The following is a 17,853-nucleotide window of genomic DNA, read 5'->3' as shown; positions in this document are numbered from 1 at the left end:
TAATGAAGTCCACCAACATAAGTAACATAATATTGAATAACACAGATAAACTTATAATTAATTATATATGGGATTTTAAACTACATTATGTAATAAAAGAAACTTTGTACAAAGCAAGAGAATTGAGGGGAATAGGGATACCAAGTCCCATAATTTTAAAAATTACCAATATTTTAAATAGATTTAAACGACTGAATGACGAACCTAAATTACCATGGGAAGGGATATATATATATATATATATATATATATATATATATATATATATATATATATATATATATATATATATATATATATATATATATATATATATATATATATATATATATATATATATATATATATATATATATTGGTTTGGTTTCGTTTTGCGGAACAGGGAGGGGATATATAAAAATAATAAAGTAATGAAATTATTAGAAACGCCTAGGAAGTTTAAAAGTATAAAAGATTTATTAATGAAATATAGGGATAAAAAAGAATTTTGGGACCTGGACGAAAAACTCACATATAAATGGATTCGGAATGACATAACCAAAATATACAATGTAAAGTTGAAAGGGAGAATTTATACGTTAACTGGAAAAAGGCATGGGGGCACTGGTCACAATTAGGATCTTTAAAAATACAAAGCCTCGCCTTCAAATACATGCACGATGCGTGGTTGACAGGAGAGGTTGCAGCGAGACGGCATATGGTCAGAGCACCGCCAAAATGTCCGCTGTGTAAAATAGGCACTTTTAATAAAAAACATGTAATTTTAAATTGTAGGGAAACACAGAACGATAGAAAAATTATAATTGATGAAATTAATATAAACAGTAATTTTAAACCACAATGTCTACTATATCTTGATGGTGATTTTAGCAAACCAACCTTATACAAAATTTCAAGTTTTATTGTCAATAATATTAAAAAGTGTGGCCCAATTAAATTTTAACTTAGGGAATACCTCAAGAGGGAAAGTACAGATAATGATGCCATGGGGCTATGTCACATGGCGCTACGCGAAGTGAACAGGCCCATGGAAGAGTCTGGAAAGGAACCCTCTTGAAAATAATTTAAACCGAATATCTATCCTTTCTGTCTCTAACTTCAACAAATATTCTTGTGAAATGAAATTGAAATTGAAATTTAAATTTATTTTAAACTTTTAAAAAAATGTATGCAATTAGAAGCTCGGATTGCAACTCAAATCAAGTTAAATTTAAATTTAATTTTTTTTTCTTCTTTTTTTTCTATTTCTTATACTACTATTGGACCAATTTAGGAATATTTATAATTAAAAGATAGACCAGCTCCATGGGGGAGAAGCATAATAATTAAAAAAATGTGAACCCTTCCTGGAGCTCAGTCTAATCTTATTAAAAAGGTGATTTAACACATTCATAAGAATCAATAAGATTCAAAAATTAAGGGGACATCACCGTTCTTCCAAATTCATAAAAGTATAATAACGATCTTCCGTTGTATATAAACACGGAATATAATAGGAAAACTTATACACTACAAGAATTTGATCCAACAAGCTATCCCAACAAAAACACTATATAGCATACATAACCCATAACACAAACATATAACAAACATGGGATGTAGGAGACCCTAGCAAGGTCACAGGAAAAACAAACTAGGGGAAGTTAAACCGAGAGGATAAGTGAAATCACTCTCGGAGATACTCCCCTATAGATACACTAGGGATTGGAAAAATACTACAATTTCCCCCATTGTCCATAGACAGGCCCATCCATGTTCAAGGTCCCTTTGTCCCTAGATAGTCACATACAATTCCCCTTGTACCTAGTCAGTCCCAATCCATTGTCGCTATACATTCCCTATGTTCGATTCCCCTTGTCCCTATACAGTCCCAACTATGTTAAATTTCCTTGTCCCGCTATAGTCCCACCCAAGTTAAATTTCCCCATGTTAAATTCCCCTTGTCCCTATACGTTCCCAGGGTGTTTACCTTATATGTTCTCATTTGTCCTACAGTATCAATCTATGTTTATGTGTTGTATGTGTTATATATGTCTATATCTCTCCTGTATTTGTCTCTCGCATGAGTGGCACGTATTCAGGTCAGCTCCTTGCTATATTGTTACCAATATTCAGTACCGTGACGTCACCTCACCTGTTCCATTCCTATTATCCCTATACAACAATCTCACTTTCCCATGTCGCTATACAGTCCCAATATTCCCCATGTTTAATTCCCCTTGTTGCTATATCGTCCCAGGGTGATCTGAAAAGTCTTGTCGCTATATCGTCCGGGTGGGGTGGGTGGGTCTGTAATGTATTTTCCATTGTCGCTATATCGTCCCCGTACACTACTAATAAATCTGTACGATTTATTTCACCTCCTCAGTCAATGTAATTTAGCTCTATAATTATTGAACTTGCTAAATACTTACGTTCCGAACAGCAGCGCCCGTCGTATTCCGGGAGACAATGACATGATCCACTGTAATAACTGCCACCATTGTCACAAATTTCATTGCAATTTCCAAGTTCATGGAAGCCAGAATAACTTTTCTGACAATAAGCTAAGCATGAATTTATTTCTACTGGTGATGGACAGCACAATTCTCTTGATCTGTAAACTGTACCCCCACCACATGTAGAACTGCAGGTGGATTCTTCCCAAGATAACCACTCACATATGTTTGAACAACTCCTACCTGATACGTTGATCACAATAAACACACAGAAGAATAGTCCGACAAGAAGAAATGTGTTCATTTTCTAAAGGATGTACTATACACTCCTCGCCAGATGGAGAAATACTCTAAGATTAACAGACCATCCATTTACCCCTACACAATACACGCTGTTGTTCTTTCTTGAGATCCTTTAGATCCCGCTTATTAACTACTTCCTCTTTGGTAATTTCTTTTAAGTAGTCTTATCTGAGCAGCTTTGAGACTGCATTATTGGTGGGGTTGAAGTATTATATCCCGCCCTTATATACAAAAGACGAAAATGGCGTGTTCAAATCTGATGTCGCTCACATTCTTTTACTTTACTGTCAGATAATTATAATAAGAATGAGCGATTAATAAGACTACAAGTAGTATAGAATGCGTACGTCCTGGGACCCCTATGTGATTGCTTTGAATATGCATAAGTATGGAATTTATTTGAAACTGTTGGCCGAAAACACTATTTAAAAACACCTTTCCTGCTGAATGCTATATTTTACACTAAATCCAAACTCACTTGAGATACATTTTGCGATTTGTTTTATTTTCCAGATGAAATCATTAAATCAATATTATAATCTGCCGTTAGTTCTAATTTTAATTAGTAAGTTTGCTACATAAATATAATGTCCTGGTGCAGTTTATACAATTTTAAAATGCAGCTCTGGATTCATCGAATATATCATGCAGATTAATGTATCATATCTGAGGCAGTAGTAGATTACTAAGATGTTTTATTTAACAATGTTTCATGACATCTTTTACAGATAGATAATCCTCTTTTTTTAGTCCTTATACGTTTAGGTTTGATTCAAAAGTATCTATTGGTTGTGCAATGTTGCAAACATTTTCAAAGTTTCGTGTTACATTTGTTGAGGTCAGCGCGACACGTAACCATTGAGATAGATTTTTATTGGCTAGGCTCGTTATAGCTTGGCACCTTTTGATAATTAATCTGTTATGTTAGGTGCATACATTGAATTGTAATTAGGACTCGGTTGGAATGTGGTTAGAGCCAGACAAGAACGAAGTTTTAATATGAGGTCAAAGCGGTAACATGTCAACAGCTGAGATAAATCAGGGAGAATTATATGAATATATGGTTCATTTGAAACAGATGTCACGAAATGATATTTTCCAGAATAGTTATTAATGAAAACGGACTGGACAGGATTATTCTAACTTCCATGGGAGAGATATAGATTTTTAGATCGTAAAGAAATAATCTTACTGGGTACGTTAAGGGTATGTGTGTATATGTATATATATATATATATATATATATATATATATATATATATATATATATATATATATATATATATATATATATATATATATATATATATATATATATATATATATATATATATATATATATATATATATATATGTGTGTGTGTGTGTGTGTGTGTGTGTGTGTGTGTGTGTGTGTTCTCAAACCGAATGCAGGCTTTTAAAGTAAGCCCCTCGCGAAATTAGGCAGACCAAGTTTTCTGCCGAGGGGAAAAGTCTGAGGGGACTCCGAATAAAATTGAGTAATTTTCTTATTAAACAAATTGTCATAAAAGACAGGTTGCCTGAAACTTGTAGAGACTCTTATGCAGAAAAGAGATTACATTTTCTGATGATAAACGTGCATACATACATTGTGTTCATTTATGTGAATTTGTAATTATCGTTGAATTTATAAATTTTAAATTAATACTTCAATTTTTCCTTAAGTTCGAAAATAATCAATCTTCGCTAGCCAAGGTTCCATTATGTTTACCCTAACTTCACCGTGGTGGATCGAGCAGATATGTCTGTGCGTCAGGTCTGTGAATTTCATTGGCAAGCCACGCACGAAAAGTATCCTTTTGAAGTCATTTGCCTCCACCATATTCGGCCGATGTACAATGCACGGCTATTACACGCTATTGGTTAGTTGGCATTACATACGAAGGGAGGCAACTCATGAACTCCAATAGTTGTCACTAGGACAAAGCACTAAAATGTCCTCTCGATCCTCCAAGGTGTATATAAGTTAACATATTGGAACATTGGCTAGCGAATATGAGAAATAATCGTGCATGTTATTTTATTGATGAACTGCAAGAATGCCATACAATATTTCGTTATATGAATGAGTTCAGATTCAGCTGTTTTGTATGGAAAAAATCAGATAGCATAAGATTTTATGTATTTCTTCTGACACAAATTGTGTGAATACGTATGCCATCTGTCCTAAACGACTTGTATGATACAGATTCCATACTTTGTATGATGTATACTGAGAACTGATATTTTCTATGTCTGAAAATGTATGTCTATGAATCACTAATTAGCAAAGTAACGTAGTTAGGACAATGAGTGAAGTCCATTAATTCGTGCGTAATTAAGTTGTGGATTCTTTCCAACTGAGAATCAATAGTTTAGCGTTAATAGTTCAGTTGGTAAATTTTTAGCTACAGCGGGGTGTGCTTGTTTATCAAAAGAGGTATAATTATGTCATGATCCATTGGAATGCAATAGCCGCTAACAAGACATATATTTACAATAATAAAATAGTGAGTATGTATTAAGTGTGAAATGACCATAGCTAGTTCTGTTGAATTTCGAAAGACGATATAAGGCACAGAAACATAATTTTATTTGAAGGAAAAACGAAATAGATCCACGCCTGACTGCACTGTAAAAGGAGAGTACAGTCCGTAAATAAGAGGCTGATGTCCCGAAGACGCTATAAGAGAGAGAGAGAGAGAGAGAGAGAGAGAGAGAGAGAGAGAGAGAGAGAGGCAGAAAGAGACAGAAAGACAGAGACAGAGAAGCAGAGACAGACAGACATATAGGGAAAGAAGGAAAAGAAATACGGAAACACTGACCTGTCACAATAATTTCCTAGATAACGATAACCACTAAAACACCCTTACAGGTAGCAGTTTAGTTTAAATAAACCTTTTAAAAAAATTCTGGTACTGATATGGATAAATATTTTTACTGGTAAATGTTGGTTCTCTGCTTAAGTCTTCGGAGAAGCTAAAGCGTTTACTATTTTCCATGAATTTGTCATCGTTATGACTTGTATCGTATTCACTTTGTCGCCCGTTTATAAACTGATCAATATCATGAAAATATGTAATAATTCTTACAATTTCTTATGGCTAACATTATGTTGCTGTGAATAACACTGTCCTTATAAATGATTCAAATTCATTTTATTCAGATTGTGTTTTTTTTTCTCTCTACATTATGCAGATTTCGTGATATCAAAGCAGAAAACGTACTTTTAGTTTCCTCTCGTGTTTCTACGTTATGCTGATGTCGTGATATTATAGTAGAAATCGTACTTTTACTTTCCTCTTTAATACCAATTTAGAAATATTTGCAATTCTCAATATTCTACCTGTTTTAATCACATTCACAACTTGTTGTACTATTTAAAAAGTCGTATTTTAAATTCTCCTTCCGGCTGCTGGAGGAGTTAAATACGATTTAAATGTAATTCTTATATAATTTAGTATTTTCGTATAAAGACCATTTATGTGTTACAATTTATTATTATACATCTATAAAATTTGTGCAGAAATGTTTCTTTACATGACTAAACATTGAGCCTCTTTTGAATGTTTTCCACATTCGCGGGTAATTATTCCATAGTGTATTTCTGATTCTTTAACTTTGTATATTGTCATTTATGTTTGCACAATATCAGACTGGTTTGCATATTATATCCCTGCGTTCCATTTCATCAGTAGACCTAATTTTAAAACACACACACACACACACACACACACACACACACACACACATATTGTGTACCAATACCAGTACTATTTCATCTACAAGGAGGATGTATATAAAATTATTTTTGTTTTCGCTAAAATGGTGATATTGGATTCATGTAAAATTTTCACTCAAATAGTGAAACTGATAAATTAAAAAAATAGAACATGTAAATTGTAGCATCCAATTGAGATCCGCAGAGTATCTTCAGTCCCACTGCTCTGAGCGAAGATAATGGCCCGTTCCTCCCAGGGTGCCGAATGATCCCAAAGAGCACTCATTGTTTGCTGCAGACCAGTTGATCCCCAAGCTTTGGTTCCTCACCACGAGAAAACCATTATCTTCATCGGAACCAATGTTGTTGTTGTTGTTATTGTAAGGTTTAACGCCATTTTTCAGCACACGATATGCTATATATGGCGGCCAGTATTAATGGTGGAGGAAGAACCCGGGAAATCCCCAGAAAGAACCACCGACTCTCGAGAAGCTACTTGCAAGCTTTCTCACATACTCACATTGGCCGGATCCAAGGCTCAAACCCATGCAGACAGAGGTCAGATGGCAGTGATCCATTACGGAGAGCGCTTTAGACCACTCGGCCCTGAGCCAATGTCACCACCCACTGCGGCACACATATTATATAAAACCCTACAGTGCTACTATGCTGCATCCAAGTTATTACCCCTAACATCCAAAATCAGACCTCAAAACTCAGATCCAGTCTCACCTAATCTCCAAATTCACACAGCCAAACCTATAATCCAAAATCAGACAATATAGTGACTACAGCCCTGCAATAAACGAGACGCGGTTGCGTACAAATGCAAGGTTGTACGTTAGGCATGCGCGCACCTCAAGTTGCTCGTTACATATTAAATCATTTCATCGGAGCTACAGTACAAGATTATAACAATAAACAGGTTCATACATGAATCTATATCCCACAAGAATAATCTTACAGAAGTATAAAATCTTGAACACTTTATAATCCGTTAATATATGCCACATTTAAATCAACTCATTTCGTCTGTTCAGTAATAATATTTTTTTTATTTGAAAACAGACTATTGTGTATCTAATAACATGACGTTATATTATCCAAGTCTGACTATCTGTACAATTTAGAATAAATACTGGAACATCCAATATATTCAACAATTCTATCACATAATATGGATAGCGACAAGAGAACGCAATTTTATATTTCACCTCCCTCTACAGCTGAAGATTACTCCCCTAATGTGGACAGTTTCCTTGCAAAACTTTTGTGTTGTGACGTGACTATATCGTCTCAAAGTACACTGGTTATTGTGTAACACATAGCCAGAGAGCTTAAATTTATCAGTTTTCTCATTGCAAGCGAGTTGGTCGTGCAGCATGAAATTGAACCGAACTCAGTATTTTGAAATAAATTAAGACATAAATAAACCACTCCCAGGTAGCCTTGAACGCAGAAACGAACTTCAAGCACATTTGGTTCCGATATAATGCATAAATCTTAAGAATACGCATGACCACAGGCACTTGATTAATGGGGAAGACAATGATGACACATTGTTAATTGGGAGCGTGTCATCATTGGTTTCTTCATAAATCAAGTGCCTGTGTCATGACAGCCACTTTTTGCTGCAAGTCTTATCGTACACAAGTGTTGGACAAATAATAACAAACAAAACCCTTAAATGTTTTTATATTTTGCTGGAATCAATTCTGGTCCAAACTTTGTCTTTCCACAATTTGCAGCAGCATACGTGTCATATTATGCAGTCCCCTAAGGTACATTTATTGGGCCTTAAAACGTAATCTGTGTAAGAGTTGCTTTTCGTTATTGTTGCTTTTTACCAGGACTATAAAAGGTAATCGGATTGTACTGGAGACAGATATTCTAAAATTCATACCTTTGTTTGTACCTTCTATCACTTTACTTGCCCTTTCTAGTGTAATTATAATTCTCAAATCACGTGGAAGAGCAAACGGAATACAATGGATAGTGATCTATCAGTATCTGAAAATCGGGTGGAATTCTGGATATCTTTCAATATGCATTAAGCTGATTGGTTTATGTGCAATTATTGTGGGAATTAACAGATCCTGATTTCAACGTTTTTCAATTTTACACTCTTCATGCACTACTTTATTTATTTTTTCTCACAGACGTTATGAACCCTAAATCTTCAGACGTAATGAGCTTGTAATAAACATTCAACTTACAAAAATCATCAACACAGTAAGAATTGTTTTTAATCATCAACACAGTAAGAATTGTCTTTAATCATCAACACAGTAAGAATTCTCTTAAATCAACACAGTAAGAATTGTCTTTAATCATCAACGCAGTAAGAATTGTCTTTAATCATCAACAAAGTAAGAATTGTCTTCAATTATCAACACAGTAAGAATTGTATTTAATCATCAACACAGCAAAAATGGTCATTAATCATCAAGAAAGTATGAATTGTCTTTATCATCAACACAGTAAGAATTGTCTTTCATCATTAACATTGTAAGAATTGTCTTTAGTCATCAACATAGTAATTGCTTTATCATCAACACAATAAGAATTGTCTTTAATCATCAACACAGTAAGTACTTTAATCATCAACACAGTAAGAATTGTCTTTAATCAACACAGTAAGAATTGTCTTTAGTCATCAAAACAATAAGAATTGTCTTTCGTCATCAACACAGTAAGAATTATCCGTAATCATCACCGCAGTTAGAATTGTCTATATTCATCAACACAGTAAGAATTGTCTTTATTCATCAAAACAGTAAGAATTTTCTATCGTCATCAACACAGTAAGAATTGTCACTATTCATCAACACAGTAAGAATTGTCTTTACTCATCAACACAGTAAGAATTGTCTTTCGTCATCAACACAGTAAGAATTGTCTGTAATCATCAACACAGTAAGAACTGTCTTTAATCATCAAAACAGTAACAATTGTCTTTCGTCATCAACACAGTAAGAATTGAATTTAATCATCAACACAGTAAGAATTGTCTTTCGTCATCAACACAGTAAGAATTGACTGTAATCATTAACACAATAAGAATTGTCTATATTCATCAACACCGTAAGAACTGTCTATATTCATCAACACAGTAACAATTGTCTTTCGTCATCAACACAGTATGAATTGTCTGTAATAATCAACACAGTAAGAATTGTCTATATTCAACAACACAGTAAGAATTGTAATTAATAATCAACACAGTAAGAACTGTCTATAATCATCAACATAGTAAGAAGTGTCTTTAAACATCAAGAGAGTAATTACTGTCATTAATCATCAACACAGTAAGAACTGTCTTTAACCATATACACATTAAGAATTCTCTTGAATCATCAACACAGTAAGAGCTGTCTTTAATCATAAAAACAGTAAGAATATTGTCCTTAATCATCAACACAGTAAGAATTGTCTTTCATGATCAACACAGTAAGAATTGTATGTAATCATCAACACAGTAAAAATATGGTCTTTAACCATCGACACATTGAGAATTGTCTTTAATCATCAACAGAGCTAGAAATGTCTTTAATCATCAACACAGTAAGAATTATCTTTAATCATCTACACAGTAAGAATTGTCTTTCATCATCAACACATTAAGAATTGTCTTCAAACATCAGCACAGTAAGAATTGTCCTTAATCATCAACACAGTAAGAATTGTCTTTAATCATCTACACAGTAAGAATTGTATTTAATCATCAACACAGTAAGAATTGTCACTATTCATCAATACAGTAAGAACTGTCTTTAATCATCAATACAGCAAGAATTGTCTTTCATCTCCAACACAGTAAGAATTGTCACCATTCATTAACACAGCAAGAAGTGTCATTAACCATCAACACAGTAGGAATCGACACTATTCATCAACACAGTAAGAACTGTCTTTATTCATCAACACAGTAAGAGTTGTCTTTAATCATCAAAACAGTAAGAATTGTCTTTCATCATCAACACAATAAGAATTGTCAGTATTCATCAACACAGTAAGAACTGTCTTTCATCATCGACACATTAAGAATTGTCTTGAACCATCAACACAGCAAGAATATTGTCTTTCATCATCGACACAGTAAGAATTGTCTTTAATCATCAACACAGCATGAACTGTCTTTAATCAACACAGTAAGAACTGTCATCAACCATCGACACATTAAGAATTGTCTTTATTCATCAACAGAGTAAGAATTGTCTTTAATCATCAACACAGTAAGAACTGTCTTCATTCATCAACACAGTAAGAACTGTCATCAACCATCGACACATTAAGAATTGTCTTTAATCATCAACACAGTAAAAATTTCCATTAAACATCAACACAGTAAGAAGTGTCCTTCATCATCGACACATTAAGAATTGACTTGAATCATCAACACAGTAAGAATATTGTCTTTCATCATCGACACAGTGACAATTGTCTTGAATCATCAACACAGTAAGAATTGTCTTTAATCATCAACACAGCACGGACTGTCTTTAATCAGCACAGAAAGAACTGTCATCAACCATCGACACATTAAGAATTGTCTTTAATCATCAACACAGTAAAAATTTCCATTAAACATCAACACAGTAAGAAGTGTCCTTCATCATCGACACATTAAGAATTGACTTGAATCATCAACACAGTAAGAATATTGTCTTTCATCATCGACACAGTGAGAATTGTCTTGAATCATCAACACAGTAAGAATTGTCTTTAATCATCAACAGAGTAAGAATTGTCTGTAATCATCAACACAGTAAGAATTGTCTTTAGTCATCAAAACAGTAAGAATTGTCTTTCATCACCAACACAGTAAGAAGTGTCATTAACCATTAACACAGTAAGCTTTGTCTGTATTCATCAACACAGTAAGAACTGTCTTTAATCATCGACACATTAAGAATTCTCTTGAACCATCAACACAGCAAGAATATTGTCTTTCATCATCGACACAGTGAGAATTGTCTTGAATCATTAACACAGTAAGAATTGTCTTTAATCATCAACACAGAATGAACTGTCTTTAATCAACACAGTAAGAAATGTCTTTAACCATCGACACATTAAGAATTGTCTTTAATCATCAACAGAGTAAGAATTGTCTTTAATCATCAACACAGTAAGAACTGTCTTCATTCATCAACACAGTAAGAACTGTCATCAACCATCGACACATTAAGAATTGTCTTTAATCATCAACACAGTAAGAAGTGTCATTAACCATTAACACAGTAAGCTTTGTCTATATTCATCAACACAGTAAGAACTGTCTTTAATCATCGACACATTAAGAATTCTCTTGAACCATCAACACAGCAAGAATATTGTCTTTCATCATCGACACAGTAAGAATTGTCTTTAATCATCAACACAGTAAGAACTGTCTTCATTCATCAACACAGTAAGAAATGTCATCAACCATCGACACATTAAGAATTGTCTTTAATCATCAACAGAGTAAGAATTGTCTTTAATCATCAACACAGTAAGAACTGTCTTCAATCATCAACACAGTAAGAAATGTCATCAACCATCGACACATTAAGATCTGTCTTGAATCATCAACACAGTAAGAATTGTCTTTCATCATCAACACAGTAAGAATTGTCTTTAATCATCAACACAGTAAGAATTGTCTCTATTCATCAACACGGTAAGAATTGTCTTTAACCTTCAACACATCAAGAATTGTTTATATTCATCAACACAGTAGGAACTGTCTTTTATCATCAACACTGTAAGCATTGTCTTTAATCACCATCACAGGAAGAATACTGGCTTCAATCACCAACAAAGCAAGAATTGTCTTTAATCATCATCACAGTAAGAATACTGTCTTCAAACATCAACACAGAAAGAATTGTCTTTCATCATCAACACAGTAAGAATTGTCTATAAACATAAACACAGTATGAACCGTCTTTAATCATCAACACATTAAGAATTGTCTTTCATCATCAACACAGTAACAATTGTCTTTCATCATCAACACAGTAAGAAGTGTCTCTATTCATCAACAGAGTAAGAAGTGTCTTCAGTCATCAACACAGTAAGAATTGTCTTTTATCATCATCACAGTAAGAATTGTCTTTAATGATCATCACAGTAAGAATACTGTCTTCAATCATCAACACAGTAGGAATTGTCTTGAAACATCAAGAAGTAAGACTTATCTTTAGTTATCAACACAGTAAGAATTGTCTTTCATCATCAACTCAGTAAGATGTGTCTTTCATCATCAAGACAGTAAGAATTGTTTTCAATCATCAACACAGTAAGAATGATCTTTCATGATCAACACAACAAGAATTGGATTTAATCATCAGCACAGGAAGAATTGTATTAATCATCAAGACATTAAGAATCATCTTTAATCATCAGCACAGTAAGAATTGTCTTTAATCATGAACACAGTAAGAACTGTCTTCAATCATCAACACAGCAAGAATTATCTTTAGTGATCAACACAGTAAGAAATGTCTTTCATCAACAACACAGTAAGAAGTGGCTTTCATCATGAATACAATAAGAACTGCCTTTAATCATCAACACAGTAAGCATGATCTTTCATCATCAACACAACAAGAATTGGACTTGATCATCAGCACAGGAAGAATTTTCTTAATCATCAAGACAGTAAGAATTGTCTTTAATCATCAGTTCTTACTGTATTGATGAAAGAAAATTCTTACTGTTTTGATGACTAAAAATTATCTTTAGTCATCTACACAGTAAGAATTGTCCTTCTTCATCAACACATTAAGAATTGTCTTTAAGCATCAGCACAGTAAGAATTGTTTTTAATCATTAACACAGTAAGAATTGTCTTCAATTAACAACACAGTAAGAATTGTCTTCAATCAAAAACACAGCTAGAATTGTCTGTAATCATCAACACAGTAAACATTGTCTATATTCATCAACACAGAAAGAACTGTTTTTCATCATCAACACAGTAAGAATTTTCTCTATTCATCACCACAGGAAGAAGTGTCTTCAATCATCAACACAGTAAGAATTGTATTTAATCATCATCACAGTAAGAATTGTCTTTAATCATCAACTCACTAAGAATTGTCTATATTCATCGACACAGTAAGAACTGTCCTTAACCATCAGCACAGTAAAAATTGTCTTTAATGATTAACACAGCAAGAATTGTCTTCAGTTATCAACACAGTAAGAATTATCTTCAATTATCAACACAGTGAGAATCGTCTTTAATCATCAACACAATAAGAATTGTCTTTAATCATTAACACAGCTAGAATTGTCTGTAATCATCAACACAGTAAGAATTGTCTATATTCATCAACACAGTAAGAACTGTCTTTAATCATCAACACAGTAAGAATTGTCTTTCATCATCAACACAGTAAGAATTGTATTAGTCATCAAAACAGTAAGAATTTTCTTTGATCATCAACACAGTAAAAATTGTCTTTCATCATCAACACAGTAAGAATTTTAGTTAATCATCAGCACAGTAAGAATATGGTCTTTAACCATCGACACATTACGAATGTTCTCTTTTAATCATCGACAGAGTAAGAATTGTCTTGAATCAACACAGTAAGAATTGTCTTTAACCATCAACACATTAAGAATTGTCTTGAATCATTAGCACAGGAAGAACTGCCTTTAATGATCAACACAGTAATAATATTCTCTTTAATCATCAACACGATAAGAATTGTCTTTAATCAACAACACAGTGAGAATTGTCATTGATCATCAAGACAGTGGGAATTGCCTTTAATCATCGACACAGTAAGAATTATCTTCAATCATCAACACAGTAAGAATTGTCTACAATGATGAACACAGTAAGAATGGTCTTTAATCATCAAGAAAGCATGAATTCTCTTTATCATCAATAGAGTAAGAAATGTTTAATCATCAACACAGTAAGAATTGTCTTTCATCAATACAATAGTAAGAATTGTCTTTAATCACCAACACAGTAACTGCCCTTAATCGTAAACACAGTAAGAATTGTCTTAAGTCATCAAAACAGTAAGAATTGTCTTTAATCGTCAACAGAGTAAGAATTGTCTTTAATCATCAACACAGTAAGAATTGTCTTTATTCATCAACACAGTAAGAACTGTCTTTAATCGACACAGTAAGAATTGTCCTTAATCATCATCATAGTAAGAATACTGTCTTCAATTATCAACACAATAATAATTCTCTTTCATCATCGACACAGAAAGAATTGTCTCTATTCATCAACACAGAAATGTCTTTGCCCTTCAACACAGCAAGAATTGTATATATTCATCAACACAGTCGGAACTGTCTTTTATCATCAACACTGTAAGAATTATCTTTAATCATCATCACAGAAAGAATACTTTAATCGTCAGCACAGCAAGAATTGTCTTTAATCATCATCACAGTTAGAATACTGCCTTCAATCATCAACACAGTAAGAATTGTCTATATTCATCAACATAGAAATAACTGTCTTTAATCATCAACACAGTAAAAATTGTCTTTAATCATCATCACAATAAGAATACTGTCTTTAGTCATCAACACGGCAAGAATTGTCTTTAAACATAAACATAGTAAGAATTATGTTTAGTTATCAAGACAGTAAGAATTGTCTTAAGACATCAAAACAGTAAGAATTGTCTTTAATCATCAACACAGTAAGAATTGTCTTTAATCATCAACACAGTAAGAATTGTTTTTAGTCATCAACACAGTAAGAATTGCCTTTAATCATTGATACAACAAGAACTGTCTTTAATCATCAACTCAGTAAGAATTGTCTCTAATCATCAACACAGTAAGAATTGTCTAAAAATATTAACACATTAAGAATTGTCTTTAATCATCAAGCCAGTAAGAATTGTCTTTCATCATTATGATGCCGCCATGTATAGCCTATCTTGTGCTGAAAAATGGCGTTAAACCCTAGAACATCATCATTAAGATAGTAAGAATTGTCTTTAATCATCAACACAGTAATTAGCTTTAATCATTAACACAGTAAGAATTGTCTGTAATCATCAACACAGTAAGAATTGTCTTTAGTCATCAAAACAGTAAGAATTGTCTTTCGTCATCAACACAGTAAGAATTGTCTTTAATCATCAACACAGTAACAATTGTCTTTAATCATCAACACAGTAATAATTGTCTATATTCATCAAAACAGTAAGAAGTGTCTTCAATCATAATCAAGACAGTAAGAATTGTTCTTAGTCATCAACACAGTAAGAATTGTATTTCATCATCAACACAGTAAGAATTGCCTTTAATCATCGACACAGTAAGAAGTGTCTTTAATCATCAACAAAATAAGAATTGTCTCTAATCATCAACACAGTAAGAACGGTCTTTAATCATTAACACAGTAAGAATTGTCTTCAAATCTCAACACAGTAAGAATTGTCTTTAATCATTAACACAGTAAGAATGGTCTTTAATCATCAAGAAAGTATGAATTTTCTTTATCATCAACACAGTAAGAATTGTCTTTAATCATCAAAACAGTAATTACCGTCTTTAATCATCAACACATTTATTGGCTTTAATCATCAACACATAATTGTCTTTCGTCATCAAAACAGTAAGAAATGTCTTTCGTCATCAACACAGGAAGAATTGTCTTCAATCATCAACACAGCAAGAATTTTCTTTAATCATCAACACAGTAAGAATTGTCTATATTCACCAAGACAGTAAGATCTGTCTTTAACCATCAGCACAGAAAGAGTCGTCTTTAATGACTAACACAGCAAGAATTTTCTTCAATTGTCAACACAGTAAGAATTGTCTTTCATCATTAAGATAGTAAGAATTGTCGTTAATCATCAACACAGTAATTAGCTTTAATCATTAACACAGTAAGAATTGTCTGTAATCATCAACACAGTAAGATTTGTCTTTAGTCATCAAAACAGTAAGAATTGTCTTTCGTCATCACCACAGTAAGAATTGTCTTTAATCATCAACATAGTAAGAATCGTCTTTAGTCATCAACACAGTAATAATTGTCTATATTCATCAACACATTAAGAATTGTCTTTCATCATCAACACAGCAAGAATTGTCTATATTCATGAACACAGAAAGAACTGTCTTTAATCATCAACACAGTAAGAATTGCTTTTTATTATTAACACAGTAAGAACTGTCTTTAATCATCAACACAGTAAGAATTGCCTTTAATCTTCAACACGATAAGAATTGCCTTTAATCATCAACACAGTAAGAATTGCCTTTAATCATCAACACAGTAAGAATTGTCTTTCATTATCAACACAGTAAGAATTGTCTTTAATCATCAACACAGTAAGCATGGTCTTTCATCATCAGCACAGTAAGAATTGTCTTTAATCATCAACACATTAGGAATGGTTTCTAATCATCAACACAGCAAGAATTGTCTATATTCGTCAACACAGTAAGAATTGTCTTTCATCATCAACACAGTAAGAACTGTCTTTAATGTCTTCAATCATCAACACAGTAAGAATTATCTTTAAACATCAACAAAGTAAGAATTATCTTTAGTTATCAAGACAGTAAGAATTTTTCTTAGTCATCAACACAGTAAGAATTGTCTTTAATCATCGACACAGTAAGAACTGTCTTTAATCATCAACACAGTAAAACTTGTCTTTAATCATTATCACAGTAAGAATACTGTCTTCAATCATCAACACAGTAAGAATTGTCTTTAAACATCAACACAGTAAGAATTATCTTAAGTTATCAAGACAGTAAGAATTGTTTTTAGTCATCAACACAGTAAGAAATGTCTTTCATCATCAACACAGTAAGAATTGCCTTTAATCATAGACACAGTAAGAAGTGTCTTTAATCATCAACACAGTAAGAATTGTCTCTAATCATCAACACAATAAGAATTGTCTTCAATTATCAACACAGTAAGAATGGTCTTTAATCATCAAGAAAGCATGAATTGTCTTTATCATCAACACAGTAAGAATTGTCTTTAATCATCAACACAGCAAGAATTGTCTTTAATCATCAACACAGTAAGAATTGTCTATATTCACCAACACAGTAACAACTGTCTTTAACCATCAGCACAGAAAGAAGTGTCTTTAATGATTAACACAGCAAGAATTGTCTTCAATTATCAACACAGTAAGAATTGTCTTCCATTATCAACATAGTAAGAATTGTCTTCAATTATCAATACAGTGAGAATTGTCTTTCATCATCAACACAGTAAGAATTGTCTTTAATAATTAACACAGTAAGAATTGTCTTCAATTATCAGCACAGTAAGAACTGTCTTCAATCAATAACACAGTAAGAATTGTTTGTAATCATCAACACAGTAAGAATTGACTTTAGTCATCAACACAGTAAGAATTTTCTATATTCATCAAC

At 32.7% G+C, this 17,853-nt stretch overlaps 1 protein-coding gene across 2 annotated transcripts in view; it reads right to left on the bottom strand.

The window, feature by feature from the left end:
* The window catches only part of LOC149773170 (matrilin-1-like), a 160,772-nt gene extending 157,771 nt beyond the window's left edge, over positions 1-3,001 (bottom strand). For both annotated transcript variants that reach the window (XM_089946733.1, XM_089946731.1), the window contains exon 1: positions 2,415-3,001. In XM_089946733.1, coding sequence (XP_089802859.1) covers positions 2,415-2,742 — 328 coding nt within the window. In that variant the 5' untranslated portion in view covers positions 2,743-3,001. The remainder of the gene's footprint in view (positions 1-2,414) is intronic.
* Positions 3,002-17,853: the final 14,852 nt, after the last annotated feature.

Source organism: Sinohyriopsis cumingii, unplaced genomic scaffold, assembly GCF_028554795.1.
Source record: "Sinohyriopsis cumingii isolate HCF-2022 unplaced genomic scaffold, ASM2855479v2 utg000873l, whole genome shotgun sequence".
Taxonomy (NCBI): domain Eukaryota; kingdom Metazoa; phylum Mollusca; class Bivalvia; order Unionida; family Unionidae; genus Sinohyriopsis; species Sinohyriopsis cumingii.
The sequence above is the reverse complement of the archived record's forward strand: the minus strand, read 5'-3'. Positions and strand labels throughout refer to the sequence as shown.